The sequence below is a fragment of the Elephantulus edwardii genome, unplaced genomic scaffold (genome assembly GCF_000299155.1).
Source record: "Elephantulus edwardii isolate Elephantulus edwardi_28Jun2011 unplaced genomic scaffold, EleEdw1.0 scaffold00130, whole genome shotgun sequence".
Classification (NCBI taxonomy): domain Eukaryota; kingdom Metazoa; phylum Chordata; class Mammalia; order Macroscelidea; family Macroscelididae; genus Elephantulus; species Elephantulus edwardii.
Window position 1 is genome coordinate 2,205,785 of NW_006399880.1, and position 18,621 is coordinate 2,224,405.

Below are 18,621 nucleotides of genomic sequence, written 5' to 3' on the forward strand. Positions count from 1 at the left end.
GAGTGATGATTTTTCTGTTGCGTGTGTGGGCAGCTGTCCTTTGCTTTGGCAAGGCCCAGCAGGGTGTGGGTACCCCCCACATTGTATGTTCACCCACTTTGTGTTTGTTCGTTTTTTTTTTTTACGTTATATAATTTTAATGTTATCCTTAATCAAGACAAAAAACAAGTGCTAACTTTGAAAATACCATCTATTTAAATAATGACATCCAAGAAATCAGTTATTTGGGTGAAAACATAGGGTTTTGGTTTGGTTTCATTTAAGATAATTAAGCCTAGTAAATAAAGCTCTTATCTGAGTGCAATACTAATACCTTTTCTTCTTATACTTTTGGAACTTTTGGATATATTAATTTCCTATATTGTTTTCTGTGCTAATATCACTATCACTGGTTTGTTTTTGCCTCTTTCGCTTATTCATCTGATAAGGGTCAGAGTCATTTTGTTGTTGGTGTGTCCATTCGTAAGAACTGGGCCCTGCTTCCAACTCTGTAACAGGGTTTAGCGAAGACAAGGATGTGTTATTAGGAAGTGGCACTATCATCTCATAGTAGGGAAGCTGAAGCATTGGATTATATGGATTCCCCTGCTGTAACTATATGAATTTATCTTAACACAGCTCTCAAAACTTTGACTAGCTGGTTCAGAAGAGCGAGAACTCCCAAATCGGTATTGCACATTTATTGGTCTTCCATATAAACGGATTCCATTTAACAAAGCTATGGAATAAGGCACTGACTCGGGGTGTTCAAAGCAGACAAATCCAAAAGTCTTCGGCTTTCCTTCGCTGTCTTTGCATATAGTCACCTTGGTTAATGGTCCAGCCTATAAGAAACTGAAAGAATAGCTCATAAAGAATCTCTTCCTGCACTCGAGCCTCTAAATTCCCCACAAACACGGTCCTGTCCGCCTCCTCCTGAGCCGGAAACCTGCCTTCCAGCTTCTACCTAAGGATGGAGTATGGGCTATGACTCTGCCCGGTTTTGCTGCACCTCCAGGGCCTGGGAGGTGGGGCCGGTGCACCATGTTTGTTCATTTTTGTCCCAGTGAAGAGGTTAGGGATCCCACCTGCTAGAATTTTTCATGGTTTATATTATTCCATGATAATGTAGATTGTTTTAGAAAAAAATCCCTGTTATTTCTTATGCTCTAAGGCATGAGAAACAGCCCAGAAATTTCCCAGTGGCCCACTGTTGCTCTACCCATGTACTTGAACTCTCTTCTGTCTGCCAAGCCTGGTTTGATTCATGATGCGAGTGAGAGTCCTGTGTCTTACCATGTGAGTGTGGCTAGAGTTAGTCTCAGTCTTGATAATCAGGCAGAACCAAATTTGTGGCTTTTTTCTTACTTGCTGGTCATGTAAATAATTTTGACTAAATGACTTAGCCTGTCTGAGCCTCAGTTTCTTCCTCATTAAATGAGGGTAATAGTGTTTTCCGTAGAGCTGTTAATTCAGTTTAGCTGAGAATGGAACTGAAGCATTTAGTGTAGGTTCTTACACATAGATGATTAATGAGTGGTGCCTGTATTATTAATCCTTTCTGTCCTTTTCTTTTAAGGATTGTGTGAGTTTTAGACCTTTGGGAATTCCTGACCAATATTTTCTGCCTTGGGGGAGGTTTTGTCCCCCAAGTCCTTCTGGGGGCCCCTGATGGAGGCTTCTGGAGCTCTTTTAATATTAATAAATTGTTTCTAGGGCTACAGGTTGGACCAGTTTTTGACCCTAAGGCCTTTCCACTTATTGTTCTCTCTTCCTGGAATATTCTTCTTCCAGGTAGCTGTGTAGCTAGCTCCAGTTCCTTCAGGTTAGATAAGATAGTTCCTCCTCCTTGAGGCCCTTCCTGACTAAACTCACTGCCTTTTAAGTCAATTCCAACTCAGAGTGACTCTTAAAGGACAGAATTGAACTTCTCCATTGGGTTTCTAAGGCTGAACCTTAAAGGGAACAGACTCACCTTTCTCCCAAGGGGCAACTGGTAGGTTCAAACCACTAGTATTTTGGTTTGCACACTAACACTTAACCCATTACACCACAAGGGCTCCCTTTTCCTGAGAGAGTTTTAAATGAAAATCCTAATCTCTCTCTGATACTACTTATCCTCCAAAGACTTTTTTTACCACCTGAAATATTGTAAGAATCTGTCTTCTTACTGGAATGTAAATATAGTGATAGATTTTTGTCCATTTTGTTTGCTTATCATTCCTTCCCCAACACCCAGACTAGTACTTACCACAGAACAAATCCTAAACAAATATTTGTTGGTTGGTTGGTTGGTTGGTTGGTTGGATGGATGGATGGATGGATGGATGGATGGATGGATGGGGGAATTATAGGAAAGAGAGTTGCTTTGTTGGGTCATAGGAGTCTGAATTACATTGTTAGGTGGTTTCAAATGAAATAAAGCAGTGAAACTGAAAAGAGCAATGCCAGACATCCTACACAAGAAGGTAGGAAATGGATGGAAAATGTGTGCCCTCATTAGAATAGGAAGGACATTCTGTGAGACACTACAGGAGGAGGAAGAGGAGGGTGATGTGTCAGTGCACTTGTGAAGAACTAGACTTTTTTTTAAAAAAAAGAAAATAATGGATATAGATGGAACTTGGAATTGACTTGCTTATTCCTTAATGAGCTAACATCACTTTAGAGATAACTGACTTTTAAATGTTTAAGACTTTTATTTTGCAAATAGGACAGCTGGGTCCTCAGGGGAAGGTGGCTATCCAAGGTCCTTCAGTGAATTGATGCTAGGTCATTCAAGTGCTAATTGGATATCCTCTTTATAAGTAGTTCTGGGCTGGGTTCTGGATTTCAGAGATGAGCAGAACAATCAAGGTCACTGTGTTTCTGGACCCTACAAACAAGCCTTGAGCTCCAGTTTGTTTTACTTCAGCCCTGAGGCCTCTCTTGTACTCTACATTACACACCACAGTTGATTGCTGTTCCAGATTAACCAGCCTTGCAGTGAGGCTGCTGGAACAAACTGATGTAATCTCAGGTTGCATTAATAGAGGACAAGTGTCCAGATCAAAAGAGGTGACTTTTCTGCTGTACTGGGCTATAACCAGGTCAGCCCTGACTGCTGTGTTGTGTTCTGGGTGATGAGACCTGCTTTCTGAGGCACTGACAGAATAGAGCTTGCCCAGAGACAGTACCTGCATGGCCTGGCCAGCCTCCTGATATACTGCTGTTATCCTTACAGCCAGGTGGGCACCACAGCAGGGCCTGAGTCACCCCCATGGAAGGGAGAGGACCATACCGGATCTACGACCCAGGGGGCAGCATACCTCCAGGAGAGGCATCCACAGCTTTTGAGCGCCTAGTGGAAGAGAATTCCCGGCTGAAAGAAAAAATGCAAGGGATAAAGATGTTAGGTAAATTAGACCCTGCACCCTCCCTGTGAACCTCCTTCCTTGCAGCCTGGGACTGGCATACCTATCCCACCTATCCTCTGGTCCTCTTGCCCATCCCTGACTATAATATTCCTACCTCTGATTCCCCAGAACCATGGTGATAGAATATCAGGCGCCTTGCAGGACTGAGTGAAGAGGGAGGAGGGGGAGAGGCTTTGTTTGTGCACATGGACCTAGCATGACCTCATTTTCCAGAAGCAGCAAGAAATAGAGAGAACTTACCAAGTGAGCCAGGGCACAGGCCCCTTAGTAGTGAACCCAGGGAGGGTGAAGAGCCTGGCTTGGAACAAGCTGGGGATAGACTCTTGATTTATCTACTGGCCTTTGCTTACACTGTCCACACTGCCTAGCACAGCCTCACCCACCTAACCTCATTCACCTCCACATGACTGTGTGGTCCCTGCCCCTAGCTCGGAGGCATTTCTTCATGCAAGGCCTTCATTGATTCCTATGCAGACAGAGTGTCTCTTGTCCAAACTCCCAACACCCATTGTTTGCCTCACTGCTACCGTCTGTGGTCTCTGGCTTTGGGAGTGAAGATTGCTCCCTGATTTCCAGAATGCATGCTTCTTGCTTGACAGATCCCTGCTTGGAGCAGCAGATTGGGAGAAAGGTGTGGATCTTCTCCTTCTCCACTGTTTGGAGAAGTGTTGAAGCCTAGAGAGGTTTTAGGATCTTGACTCTGGCTGGCTGATTTTATCCTTAAACAGCCACTGACCCTGGGAGCTTAGGCTGTGGGTGACCCCCATATACCACAGTGGTCCATGAAGGAGTTGGGCAGGAAGAGAGTGCAAAAGGGTCAGTTTTCTCTAGGTTTCCATAACCGCATTTTCCCTGATTGCTGAGCCCTCTTCTTTTCTCTGTCTTGCTTGGTGGGTGGGAGCTATGGTAGCTGTGAAGTTCATGGCTTCTAATGCTCAGAAGCAGGAGCAGGCTTGAACCATGGTAGCGTTAAGAAAATCCTTTTTACTCTTCCCTTTTCCCCTTGTCTCTTCAGGGGAGCTTTTGGAGGAGTCCCAGATGGAAGCATCCAGACTCAGGCAGAAGGCAGAGGAACTGGTCAAGGACAATGAGATGCTCCAACCACCTTCTTCTTCCTTGGCCTCATTTGACCATCTGGCTGAACTCACAGGTACAAGGGGAACTTTTCCTGTATCCCTAATTGCCTAAATCCTCAACATTGGCCTCCATTAGAATTACTTCCATAGGGTTTTCAAGGCTGTACATTTTTATAGAAGCAGATTGCCTTATCTTTCTTTTTATCTGACACCCATAACTCCATTATTTATCTCTCTTTAGGCAACAGAATATTTCTCATTCTTTTATTTTATTGTGATAGCATCCCTTAAAAGGTCAGATTGGAAAGGAGCTTTAAATGATGTGCAAAAGTGACTGGAGACTTATCCCTCCTGAGGCTGACAAAGCTAGGGGTCACGATCAACCGTGCCCAGACGTGGATGCAGGCCTATTAGCAAGCAGCATCATTTTCAACACATAGGTAAAGGGCCAGGTATTGCCTTCCAGGCAGCTGCTTTCAGTCACCCATTTGACTTTCTAGTCCAGACCTCTTCCTTTTGTTTGACTGTTGGGAAGATGAGACCTAGGGAGAACCTGAAGTAGCTACAGTACGTTTCTCCTGCCACACGTGTGTTTCAGATGTCATGTCTCATACATGTCATAAAAAGGAAGGTGTTGCCCGTGACTAAGGGTTAAAGTCACGTGTGTGGTCACTGCATTGCTCTGGCACATCTCTAAGTCTCAGGCAAGGTCTGGGCTCTCGAGAAAGAGATCCCCACACCTGGAGCTCAGATGTCTCCACCTACAGACTCACCTATGTCACGTGATAGGACAGCCTTCTATCATTACTTTCCATTCATGATTATCTTTGCTCAGTAGGTGGATGGAACCCAGTGATGATCTTAGAGTTCACTGTCCTGTATTTGGTGGGCAGGTCCAGCCTCCACATGTCCTTTAAATAATGCCCCTGCTGAGTGCCATGAAACACCCAAGAGTGTGATGTGGTGGTCCCCGTTCCCTGCAACAAGAGCCCAGGAGTTCAGGAAAGGAAAGTTGCGTATGAGTCTCGGTTTTGCAGTTGTTGTTGGTGTAATTGTAGGCAAATTGGTGACCTTCCCAAGCTATAGTTCCTTTATCTTTAAAATGAGAGTATAGAATTGATGTGAGAATTGAATGAGGTAGAAGGTGGAAAAAATATACTGAGTCACTGTATCTAAAGGAATTGGCAGACACAGAAGAAATTCATGAAACAACATATGAACAAGAGCCTATGGTGATGAAGGAAGAAGTTCAAGCTGCTTTGAAGGAAATAGCAAAAAATAAGGTCCCAGGAATAGATGGTACACCAGTTGACATATTTCAGCTAACAGATGCTGCCCTGGATGTGCTCACCAAGTTGTGCCAAGAAATCTGGAAAACAATCACCTGGCCAACTAACTGGAAGAGATCTATATTTGTTCCCATTCCAAAGAAGGGTGACCCAACAGAGTGTAGAAACTATAGAACAATCTCATTGATTTCACATGCAAGCAAGATTCTACTGAAGATTAACCAAAAACGACTGGAACAACACATCAGCAGAGAACTGCCAGAAGTCCAGGCTGGGTTTAGAAGGGGTCGTGGTATTAGGGATATTGTAGCTAATGTTAGATGTATCTTAGCTGAAAGCAGGGAGTACCAGAGGAATGTCTATCTTTGTTTCATTGACTATGCAAAGGCGTTTGACTCTGTGGATCATAACAAATTGTGGCTGACTCTGAGAATGGGAATCCCAGAACACTTGATCGTGCTAATGAGAAACCTATACTTGGACCAAGAGGCAATTGTCAGAACAGAGCAAGAAAACACTGCATGGTTCAAAGTTGGGAAGGGTGTACGCCAGGGATGTGTCCTGTCTCCATACCTTGTGTGCAGAGCAGATTATCCGGGATGCTGGGCTCTATGAGGAGAAATGTGGGGTCAAGATTGGTGGAAGATCTATCAACAATCTGCGATATGCAGATGGTACAACCCTGCTTGCTGAAACTGAGGAGGACCTCAAGGACTGCACGCAGAGGGTCAAGGACTGTAGCCTCCAATATGGATTGAGGCTCAATGTCAAGAAGACAAAGATTCTTACCACTTGGCCAATTGGCAGCATCAGGATGGATGGTGAAGAGATTGAGATTGTTCACAGCTTCAGTTTGCTTGGCTCTACAGTCAACACTCTCTCGGCACCAGCAGCCAGGAACTTAGAAGATATATTGCTATGGGAAAGTCTGCTGTAAGGGACCTCTCCAAAGTACTGAAGAGCAATGGTGTCTCTTTGGAGACTAAGGTGCGTCTGATACAGGCCATGGTCTTTGCAATCACTTGTTAGGCATCAGAGAGTTGGACAGTGACTAAGGAGGATAGAAGGAGAATTGATGCCTTTGAGCTGTGCTGCTGGAGAAGAGTATTGACTGTACCATGGACTGCTAGGAAAACAGACAGATTCATCCTGGAAAGGGTCAAACCGGGCGGCTCCTTGGAGGCAAGGATTCTGAGGCTTCGTCTAACATACTTTGGACATATTGAAAGGAGGGACAGGTCCTTGGAGAAGGACATCATGCTTGGTAGGGTGCAGGGACAGCACAGAAGGGAAGGCCCCCTATGAGGTGGATTGATTCTGTGACTGGGGTAATCGGGAAGGGTGTGTCGGAGACGGTGCGATTGGCACAGGACAGAACAGAGTTCAGGGATGTTGTACATAGGGTCGCTATGAGTCGCAAGCACCTCGATGGCACATAACAACAACAACAACAAAAGATAATAAAGCACTTTGTAAATTGTAAATCGCCTTTTTCATTGTTATTAAGACAGGTCCATGGTAGCACGGAGCAATAGCTCACTTCAGATTTTCGTAGTAAGCCAGGAAAGAGACCTCTCTGTCACTATCATTCCAAGACCAAGTCATCCTTCCTGGGCTTGTGAGACCACCTGCCCTTTCCCCAGACTCATATGGGGAACTCTGTCTGAAAGCTCTTCTGGCCGAAACAGTTCTAAAGGGGCGGTATCTGGGCTTCTCTGCTTGGCTTCATACTCATCCTTACTCTCCTGATCCTCTAGGAAAGGACACAAAAGTCCCGGCACCACCTTCTGATCCTACGTACCCCAGTGACAAGCTGGAGCCAGTCCCCAAACCTCCATCCAGTGTAAGTTGTGTTTAGAGTCAGGTCTGCAGGTTGTCAAGACAAGATCCTGCAAGTCAACGGAACCGTGGGGAATGGGGGTTGCAATTAAGCATCCTGGATTCTGATTTGCTGAGTGATTGAGAATTAATTTCAATTCCTCTGGGGCCTCAATTTCCCTATTTTCAAACGAAAGTCATTGTTAAATTTTACCAGGAAGACCTTGGTAATTACAAGTAAATGACACACGTAATCCCTCCCATTTATTCAGTTTCATAATGATATGTCTGTACTGACCGCAGAGTGCTAGGAGAAGAGATGAGTGTGACCTCTCATATTCTCCTAGGGCCTCTGAAACTGTCTTCGATTGACATGGGAAGTTCTGCTCGGTATCGTAGTTATTTTGATTATTACTGTGTTTGGGAAAGAAGAGGATCAGTGAAGGAGAGGAAGCCCCTTAAGATGGATTGACAACAGTGATGGCAGCAGGAGGTGGAGCGTAGTGTAGAGTGTGAGGACGTGCAGGATCAGACAGGGTTTCCTTCTGTTGTACGTGGTATCCTTGTGCCTCTGGGTCAACTCCCCAGGACCTAACAGTAACAGCAGTGTATCAGAAATAGTGCAAATGGGTGGTATTAACAAACAGAAACTTCTTTTTTTAGGAGGCTAAATTCAGGGTGCTGACTTCAGAGGAAGGCTTCTTTTCTCTGTTGGCTCTGGAGAAAGGTCCTGTCTTTCTTTAGCTTCTGCTCCTGGATGATCTTTAGCTGTCTTGGCATCTCCCTTTCTCCATCCTTACTTCCTTACTTGTTTGTGAAACCTCCTTATATTTCAAAAGAAATTGAGTCTGGATACACCCTAGCACTAATATGTTTCATAACCGTAACAAAAAGCACATCCCAAATGGGATTATAGCCTCAGGTATACGGAATAGGATTTATAGCACATACTTGAGGGAGAGGGGTTACAATTCAGTCCGTAACACCAAGGTTAGAGGGAACCAAGGATCTTCTCGTTGAGCATCTTCAATCTACAGAAAAGTCCAAAGAGAATATTTTCTATTGTCCTGTCGATAACTAAGGAAATGTGAGATGAAAGGCACACTTTCCAGAGTCTAGGAAAGGATCTGGTGGCCTAGTAGTAAGGAGTTGCACTGCTGATCCAAAGCACGTGGTTCATATCCACCAGCCACTCCATGGGAAAAAGATGGACAGTTTCCTTTCATGCGGGTAACACCTCTGAAAATATGCTGGAAAGTATGACTGTGTTCTTATTTGATAGTACACAGCAGCTACAGGGTAGGGCCAACATTCACAGTTAGGTTCTTGGGAGCCATGAAGCATAACCAGAGGTAGAATGTACCCATCCATCCTGCTTCTTTCTGGGATTAGGAAAGGCTGACATTGGTTTTGCAGAGCAGTTTGGTTTTTCCTCCCCCTTATTAATTTCAGTGAAAGTTTAGAGAGATTTAGGGTTTCCAGTCATTCATTGTTGTACTTTTCTCCTTTCCCACCCCCCTTACCCCCAGTTCACTCTTCTCTCTGAAAAAAAAAAAAAGAAAAAGAAAAACTTTGCAATCCCTCCCCCCAAGTCCACCCCACTATGCAGCCTTCACTCTGGATTTCTGTAATTACAAGAACACCCATTCACATATCCCTTTTATTCTCTCTCCCATCTATTTCAATGTAATATACATCATTTCTCCCTTCCTTTTCTATCTTCCCTCAACCCCGAAGTCAATCTTGTTTTACAATAGTGGCCCTATGCAATATTTGTCCTTCTGTGACTGAGATATTTCACTCAGCGTTATGTCCTTCAGGGTCATCCATTTTGCATAATATTTATTGAGTTCCTTGTTTTTCAGTGCTGCATAGTATTCCATTGTGTGAGTATATCAGAGCTTCTCTATCCATTCATTTGTTGATGGGCACTTGGGTTGTTTTCCAGCTTTTTGTTGTTGCAAACAGAGCTGCAGTAACATGGGTGTGCATATATCTGCTTGGGTGGCAGTTACAGTTTCTTTAGGGTAAATTTCCAGTAGTGGAATTGCCGGGTCAAATGCTATTTCTATTTGCAACTTTTCAAGAAAGCGCCATACAGCCTTCCGTAGTGGTTGCACCATTTTACACTTCCACCAGCAGTGAATAAGTGTTCCAGTTTCTCCATAACCTCGCCAGCATTTGTTGCTTGCTGCTCTGTTGAATTTTGCTGTTGTTACTGGGGTGAGATGCTATCTCATAGTTGTTTTGGTAGAGCAATTTTCATAGGAATTTGAGGGTCATTTGACAGTTTAAATGGGCCATTAGCCTTTCAGTTTTTTGTGCAGTCTGTCACTTCTATTGGGAATAGCTGAGACATGGGGAAAATCTAGGGATCCTTAGCCATTCAGGATTTGGGTGAAGCCTTTAAAAGTTTTCCAAATTTGTTGAAGTAACTTGAGATTTTTCTCATATTGTCTGGGATATCTGGGACTGAGAGAAGTCAAGTCTGACCACACATCACTGGTGGCCATCCTAATTCAGGTCCTTCTGTCCCATCTCCTGGGTTACTTTGGGGAAATAATGGAGCTCTTAAAAATACTAAATGCAAGATCTTTTAAAAGGAAATAAAATCCTAAAGTGTTAGGAATTCAAGGTCCAATAATCTAACATTCCTGCTTAACAGATGAGAAAAGTGGACAGTGAAGGGGCCTTAGAACATGCAGTGACCTGTAACAAGTTGTAGGGACCCTGCCTCGTGGTATCACATGGAATGGTGACCTGTGCACTCACCCTTGGCTGGCTTTTCTTTGCAGAGAGTGAGCTAACGGGAGGTAGTGAAGCTTCCCTCCCTTTCCTTACTTGAAGTGAAACTTCCGGTCTCCCAGATGTTGTCCCTCAGGAAGCTAGTAATTCTCTCTGCACAGGGTACCTCCTCTGAATTTGAAGTGGTCACTGCTGACGAGCAGAACTCTCCGCCAGGGAGTGGTGGCAGCACAAGGAGCATGATGGTGAGTGGATGGGCAGGGCACGTCTCACCCATTCCCTCGGTTTCAGTCCCTGCCTCATGTGAGAGGCACAGGGCTTGTTCACACCCCTTGGGGACCCTGGGATCACTTGGGGACATCTGAGGGGCTAGAGCTGGGTGTGTTTCTTGCTCACATATGCAAATCCCAAGGCTGGTGACTTCCCCAACTTGGGCCACATGGGCTCCCCACCATTGTGAAAGTCTGGGCATTTTCCAGCCCTGTTGGCTTCTGCCAAGCACTGGGTGTCTCCACACACACAGGCTGCAGGGCTTCTGGCCAGGGTGGAGAAGAAGAATTCAGAAAGGCCCAGACGGTTTAAGGCAGGTGATTTATCCTGTTGCAGAGCCTCTCAGTTTCTCTCATGGTCCTCTTTAGGGTGTGCAGTAGGGCAGGTCAGCCTGCCACTCTGCAGAAATTCGTGTGCATGCACATACAGACACATACTCCATCAGCTCTGAGTGTCCACCAGCATCCTCACTCCACACCTACCGCACTCACTCATTGCTGTTGAGTCAGAGTTGACTCATAGCTGACCTGCCGGTGGGTTTTCTGAGGATGTAAATCACATGGAAAGGGATTGCTCATCTTTCTTGGAGCATCTGATGGATTCAAACTCCTTGCTTTTGAATTGACAGTGCAACTCTTTACCCATTAGGCCATGAGAGCCCTCTTTATCACACTAGATGCTTTAGCCAACTATACCTTCCTTCATTCTACTAATTCTTAAAATGGCAAGCATATTAGAGAATGATTCTAAGGTCTGTGGTCTAAGACCATGCCTTTTCCTCCTCCTCTCTCCTTTCTCTGAGCTGCTTGATAGCCAATCTATAGGTAATCATACCCTGTTCTGATACCTTGAGCTCCCATCACCTCATTCCAAAAAGGATTTGAATGGCAAATGTTGCTCCTTTATCCTCGCATTCTTGTATTTAGGAATTCCCAGGGCAGTGTCCCAATTAAGGAGTTGTCTAGCTTGTACTCTCGTGCTTTCAGTGATTCCTAGCATGCCTTTTCTTCCCCAGGCCACTCAGAGTGGTAGAAAAGTTTTCTGTGTCTTGTCTCCTGCGATGTGTCCTAGAAAATGCTCTTTCTGCAGCTTTGGAGCAGTAACTTCATCTGATTAACACGTCCCTCCTTATCCTCTCTAATGTGCCTAGCCTGGGCTGAGCAGAGACACGACAGCATCCCTGACCTCTATAGTTTGTAGGCTCATGAGGAAATCATAGATTCCCTAAGCAATCCATGAATCTTGGAGAGCAGCATTGGCTACCTCAGGGCCAGTATGGAAGGGCCCAGCAAGACAATGAATGCAGAGTTGAGGAAGTACCATTATTTCCTGCTAGAATGAGGTGCCACAGGACAAACCAATGTGTTTTGGAGGAAGTGCAAGCAGGTTGCTCCTTGGAAGCAAGCATGGAGAACTTTGTTCTTACATCCTTTGGGCATGACAGGAAGAGCTAGTCCTTGGAAAAAGACATCCTGCTGGCAAAGGTAGAGAGAGGGTCAGCAAAAGAGAGGAAGACCCTCAATGAGATCAATAGGCATAGTGACTAACAGTCGCCTTGAGTGTCGTGGAGATTGTGACAGTGGTGCAGGATAGGACAAGGTTCTGATCTTGTGTTCATAGGGCTACTATGAGCCACAGTCAACTTGACAGCACCTAACAACAAACAACAGCTAAATACCAGGTTGTGTGTAGAGTCCATTTCCATTGTTACAGTGTGAGGTCTGTGCAGCAGAACACTGGAGCATGAAGTCAGGAAACTTTTCTTTTATTGTAGCCCTAGCTTTGCCCCTGATTCATGGGTAACTTTTGGCAAGTTCTTTCTTCCCATACTTTGCTTTTCCAACTTGAACAATGAGACTCCTGAAGCTCTGATGTCCTGTGACTCCACAGATGCTTAGGGAGGTGTAATGTGGGCAGGGCCTGGAGGATGAGCAGAGGTGCAGAGGCAGAGAGGACACTGAGGGATGAAGGAAGAGGAGGAGGAAGGAGGAACCTGGCCAGTTGCTTCCTTAGAGGGAGTGAGGTGCTTGTGGGTCCTCAGGTGCCAGGCAGGGGCCTGCACTTGAGAGAGTGATGACACACTACAGTGGGTCTTAGGCACAGTGTTGGCCTAACAAAGGCTGTGTCTTTAGGAGGAGTGGTCTGAACAAAGGAGAAAAATTTTATGGCTTTGTCCCCACTGTGCTTCATTGTCTTACTTACATATTTACTAAGTGGGGATTTTTTTGAAATACCTAGAGCCATGATTCTTAACGTGCTTTGAGTCTTGGGCCCTCTGAGAAACTGATGATTGCATGAGCCGTTCCCCAGAAGACACCCACTTACACGTAAAATTCAAACCATTTTGTTCCCTGTGTGGCTTTCCAGTTAATAGTCCCTGAGCTAAAGAAGTAGTGCTGTATATGGTGCTCTGCCTTTCCCAAGGTGCTCCTTCCCTATGTTCATTCATCCTCAAAAGAACCCTGTGAGGTCACAGGGAGGATAAAAAGGTGAATGCACGTAGTAGATGAGGACAACAGAGACTAGGGAATGAGTTATTTTTGCACAGGCCCAGAGTGAGGCCCCCAGAGTGGGAGGATGGTGGCTTCTGCGGCTGTCAAGACAGCCAGTGCCTGAGAGCCCTGGGTCCTGCCTTGTGAGTCAGGCCCAGACAGGGAACCTGTATAACTAGAGAATTTCCCTTGGCTGAGCTGGGACCAGATGGGGAAACTGAGTCATGAGAAATGGGGGAAGCAGAGGGTGAATGGGCAGTATTTGCCCGGGTTGTAGTGAAGTGACCCATGTTCCCTACCCTCAAGCAGGAGCTGGGCCCCCTGCCCCATGAAGACAGCAACCTGAAGCTACACTTGCAGCGGTTGGAGACAACCCTGAGTGTGTGTGCTGAGGAGCCAGACCACAGCCAGCTCTTCACGCACCTGGGCCGCATGGCCCTGGAGTTCAACCGGCTGGCCTCCAAGGTGCATAAGAATGAGCAGCGGACCTCCATCTTGCAGGTGAGGCTGGGGTGCAGGTCGGCTGCTAGGAAAGGCCATAAGGACTTCAAAGGATGATGCTGTGGAAAGACCCTGGACTTATTGTTCAGGGTAGTTAGCAGGGATAGGGAGTTGTAGGAAGAGAAGAGGAAGGAATTGGGAAATGGGCCAGGGGAATGCAAATGTCATGGTTGAGGTACTCAGAGCTAATTGCTGTAGTAGACAGGGAACAGCCCCGCCCTTGTTCTCCTGAGCTGGGGGTCAGGGATAGGCGCATAAAGGCCTCCTTCAGTGCAAACCATCACTATCCCTACTTCACAGGTAGGCAAATAGTTCTCTGGAGGCTGTATTTTTTGGTTCAAGGTCATCCAGCTGGTATATGGTAATACTGGGATTTGAACCTAGATCTGTCATATTCCAAAGCCCATGTGACTGTCACTCCTTCCTGCCTCCCTAATTGAATATCCTTTTGAAAACTCTGTACCATTGGAATAAAATCTGATTTCCTTCCCAGACCAGGCCAGGCTTTGAAGTTATATAGTTTTTGATACATTAGTGCCTTTATTGCTCTACAGCCTTGGACAAGTCAATATCTTTGCCTCTGACTATCCTTATCAGTAGCATGGGGCTAGGAATACCTCCCTAATGGGATTGTGGTACATATTAAATGAGATAGCATACAAGTACTGAGTTCAGTGCCTAGAACACAGTAAGTGTTGAAAAGTGCTTACTCGTGTAATGGTGTGGTAATGGTCTCCTGTACTGAGCAGGGCACCTTGGTCTTGAAGCTTTGGGAGCTGGAATGCATTGATTTGTAATTGGTAACCATTCTGTAGAGTGGAAAAACTGAGGCTCTTGGAGTGCCTGGCCAGGATCTGGGCACTGCTACCTGCCTTTATTCTCTCTTTGATTCTTCTGTATCAGTCACCCACAAATGTGTTTCCTCATTAGGATCAGCACACGTTCAAGTGGCACTAATAGGTGGAAGGAGACCACCTTGTATGACTTTGGAAGGGACTTGGGTTGACAAGAACACTCAGCCTAGAGACCTGCCGTGAAGAGGGATGTGGGGTATAGGTACAGAGATAGAGAGGACTCTGGAGAGCTTGGTGCTCCTGTCCCACCGAGAGTGAAGGGGCCCACGGGAACAGAGATTGGAGCAGCCGAGAGAGTGAACTTCAGTGTTCAGTAGGACAATATTAGTGAGCCTCTGCGGTGTAAAAGCTGAGTGCATTGCATAGAATGAGACCATTGCTGGATGTTGATTTTTATTTTGTTTGATTTGTTTTGAAATGAGAATAGATGTCAGGCTTTGGCAAAAAGGGGATCCCACCAACCTGTTATTTTTATGCTAGACCCTTTTTTGTTTCCTTCTTAGCTGTTACTATATTTTGTAATAATTTTCTTATTAGGTGGTTTATTTACCTTTTGTTTTCTTTTGTGCTCCCTGATAGAATGTAAGATTCATGAAAGGGCCCAGTTGCCTTTCCTTTTGCTCACCACTGTGTCCTAGTACCTGGTACTAGGATACATATTTGGAGCATGAATGAATGAACAATAGACTCACACGTAAGCACCATTAGCTTCTCTAATAAAATGTGCTGATATTGATGACCTCTAAAGACCTCTATCCATGGACCAGCTTGTGCCAAGGCCACTCACCTAGAGTCTCTGAGCAAACAGAGTGGAAGGCAGGAAAGGTGAGGCCTCATTGCTGCCTCCTCATAGGAGGAACAGTATGTTCTGCTCCCTGGGGGCCCCACCCAAGGCCATGGCATCCTGGGTAAATACCCAGCCTGTGGGTGGAGGTAGGATAATCTTATTCTTCTTCATTCACCCATTTATTTCTTGGTTCACTCAACAAACATTTATCAAGGCCAGGTATGGTTCAGGCCTGAGGGAACCAACAGTAGTGCCTCATGTTAGTACAGCTTCTGCACCTGTTTTGTTATCTTGGAAATCCCTCACATCTAGCCACCCTCCACTTCAAGGCTGTTTCCTCCAGTGCTCAGTGAATAGCACTGACCCTGCCCCACCCTCAGTCAGACCACACCTTCAAGGATTCTTCTCTGGACCCCTCCCTCTGGTCTGTCATCTCCGTGACTGGGGAGAAACACCAGTTTAGGGTCGCCAAGATGCAGTTGACTTCCAGCTCAGATTCTTAGCAGCTGTGTGACTTCATACCTAGCCCTCTGAAGATTGTCTTGCCTTAGTCAGAAAGGGCTGGATTTTGCTGTGGAAACAAACAGATCTGTAATCTTGTTATTCATATAACATAAGTGTTATCTCATAGTGTGCTTGCTCCTGCTCCGTAGTTAATTAGGGGCTCAGGCCCCACTGTCTAGTACTGTTTGGAATATGCCACATTCACATTAGCCGTAATGTGGGGGGAGAAAAGAATTCCACATAACAAACAGAAAACCAGTTGCCATTAAGTTGGTTCCAACTCATGGTGACCACATGTGTGTCAGAATTAGTCTCAAGGCTGTGACCTTTTGGGAAGAGCCCTGGTGACACAGTGCTTAAGCACTCAGTGGCTAACCAGAAAGGCAGCAGTTTGAACACACTAGGTAGGTATCCTGTGGGAGGAAGATGTTGCAATTGGTTCCACTAGACTAGGAATGGGCTTGGGTGGTTTTGGCTGGATCTTTTGGAAGCAGATCTCCAGACTTTCCTTGTGAAGTGCTTCTGAGTAGGTTCAGGTTGCCAGTTTAACTGTGTTACCCAGGACTTGTAGAAGTGTAAAGGCCAGTGTAAAAGTAACTTATCATTTAAGCTTATCTTTTATTGGCTGCAACTAGTCACATGATTACTTCCAACTGTAAGGGACCTGGAACATGGAAGAGAGCCGAGGGAGTGAGTGCTCAGTGAATAGCACTGGCCCTGGCCCACCCTCAGTCAGACCATGCCATAAGGAGTCTTCTCTGGACCCCTCCCTCTGGTCTGTCATCTCAGTGGGGAGAGACACCAGTTTAGAGTTGCCCAGATGCAGTTGACTTCCAGCCTGAATTTTTAGCAGCTGTATGACTTCATGCACATTGTTTTGCTTCTGTTTTCCTTCCTTTAAAACAGAGATAAATTACTCAGCTTTGGGGGCTGTGTAGGGGTTTATGAGGCTTCAGCGAGACAGTCAGTGTCTGGGAAAGTACCTAGCCACATACCTGGCACATGTGAGGTGCTCAGTAAGCATTTGTTGAACTCTAAAATATCTCAGTGCTGATAACATCACAGTGACGTCCGCAGCACTTACCTTTCCTGCTCATCTGGCGGGCACGGAGTGGCTGGCAAATCTTCTGAGCCCCACACCTTGACCTTGAAGTGCTTCTAAATAAGTCCTCACATTTTGTCCAGTTCACAGGGACTTTCACTCCCACAGCAACCCTGGGAAGGAGGTAGAAAATAACTTGTCTCATTTGTAGAGAAGGGAACTCAGCCTTAGTAAAAGTGGAGCCTGAGTCACAGAAAGGAACTGGTGAGGTCTCAACCAAATGCCCCGCCATCTGCCATTGCCTTGACAGCGCTTGCAGGCATCCCAGGACTCACTGATTCACTCGTTCATTCATTTATTCAGTGTTCATTCAGTCACGTGTTTTTCAGAAAGTTCATTGCTACCCATGTGCTGGCTCCTGAGTGAGCTAAGGGTTGGTAGTCATGTGACCAGCAGGGTTGGAGAAGGGAGTAATCTCCCAACCTCTGTGAGCTTGTAAAGATGTGAGGAAAGTCATGACACAGGTACACAGCTCTCCCAAGTGACTAATGGAGTTGAGCCTCCAGAGAGTGTGAGGACGGCACAGGGAAAGGAAAGGTTCCAATGCCTGGTTCAGAGGTTTGCTCTGAGTGGTAGGTAGTTGAACCCAGTGACAACAGTAGGGAGCTCTGATGGTGTAATCTGTAGAGCATTATGCAGCTAACACCAAGGCCATGCCTTTGGAGGTTCAAATCTGCCAACTTCTCTAGAGGAAAAAAGATAAGCAGTCTTCTCTTATATGGTTTACAGCATAGGAAACCCACAGGAGGGTCAGCTCTGAGTCAGTTCTGACTCAATAGCAGTAGGAGAGAGAATTGTCACCATTGTCAAGAAGGGTGAGACTCAGGTCTTCAGAGTGAGGAGAATGGAAATGACTTTGCTTATCTGAGGTCTGGAGGCAGGGACAGCAACTTGAAGGAGGAGTAGAAGTCAGCCAGGGGAGGGCTGGAGGGAAGAGCACTGTGGGCTGTGGGAAGGGCGCTGAGGGAGAAGGGCGCATTCACACTTGGAGGAGTAGAGGGCCCTGATACAGATCCTTGGTCAGGCTCCTCCTCACAGCTAGTCTCCAAGGGCATCGATTGTGGAGGAGCCTGATGGTCTCTTGGCTTGGCTCCCACCTGTCACAAAAAGGGTCAGAGGAGGGCCAGGCCAGAGGGATCAGAGTTGGGACCAGGGGAGGCTCTAACCTCTCCTGTCTTCTGTTTGATTTGGGATATACACCCACCCTTACCCTTGCCCCCATCTACCTGTCTGTCCTGCAGACCCTGTGTGAGCAGCTTCGGAAGGAGAACGAGGTCCTGAAGGCCAAGCTGGACAAGGGCCTGGAACAAAGGGATCAGGCCGCCGAGAGGCTTCGGTAAATCCAGGCCTCAGGAGCAGGGATGGTGAAAGGAGGATGGGTGCACAGTGAGGATTTCTAGCAAAACCCTGGATGATTGCTGAAAGCTCTGAGACCCAGAACCCTGCAGTGGATGCCAGGAGACTTAATCTCTCTCCTTGGTCTTTATATTTCTTCTCTGTGAATGAGACAGAATAAACTCTGACCCTTTATTACTTTGGGGAGTGTCCGTAGCAGTCCTAGAGAGCCTCAGGAAAAAAAAGTCTGTACACATAGCACTCTTTCATTGGGAACTTTGCTCACTGAACCTGCTAATGGCTGGCCAGCTAGCTGGCTATTTGAAGAGGGTGCCGGGCTTTGCTGCCCCCTGCTGGTCACCATTTGGTTCTGCTCTGAGCGTGCATCTGTGCTAGTGGGTTGAGTATGAACATCATGAAAGGTGGGATATTAGACGTTTCCACACATGATCT

At 46.0% G+C, this 18,621-nt stretch overlaps 1 protein-coding gene and 1 pseudogene across 2 annotated transcripts in view; one reads left to right on the top strand and one right to left on the bottom strand.

Annotated features, from left to right (window-relative positions):
* Window positions 1–306: 306 nt before the first annotated feature.
* On the bottom strand, window positions 307–3,161 carry LOC102852405 (annotated as a pseudogene).
* A 77-nt stretch (window positions 3,162–3,238) lies between these two features.
* TNIP1 (TNFAIP3 interacting protein 1) overlaps window positions 3,239–18,621 on the top strand; it is a 38,246-nt gene continuing 22,863 nt past the window's right edge. For both annotated transcript variants that reach the window (XM_006893682.1, XM_006893683.1), the window contains exons 1-6: window positions 3,239–3,374; window positions 4,411–4,545; window positions 7,518–7,603; window positions 10,485–10,568; window positions 13,395–13,586; window positions 18,075–18,169. In XM_006893682.1, the coding sequence (XP_006893744.1) occupies window positions 3,239–3,374; window positions 4,411–4,545; window positions 7,518–7,603; window positions 10,485–10,568; window positions 13,395–13,586; window positions 18,075–18,169 (728 nt within the window). The remainder of the gene's footprint in view (window positions 3,375–4,410; window positions 4,546–7,517; window positions 7,604–10,484; window positions 10,569–13,394; window positions 13,587–18,074; window positions 18,170–18,621) is intronic.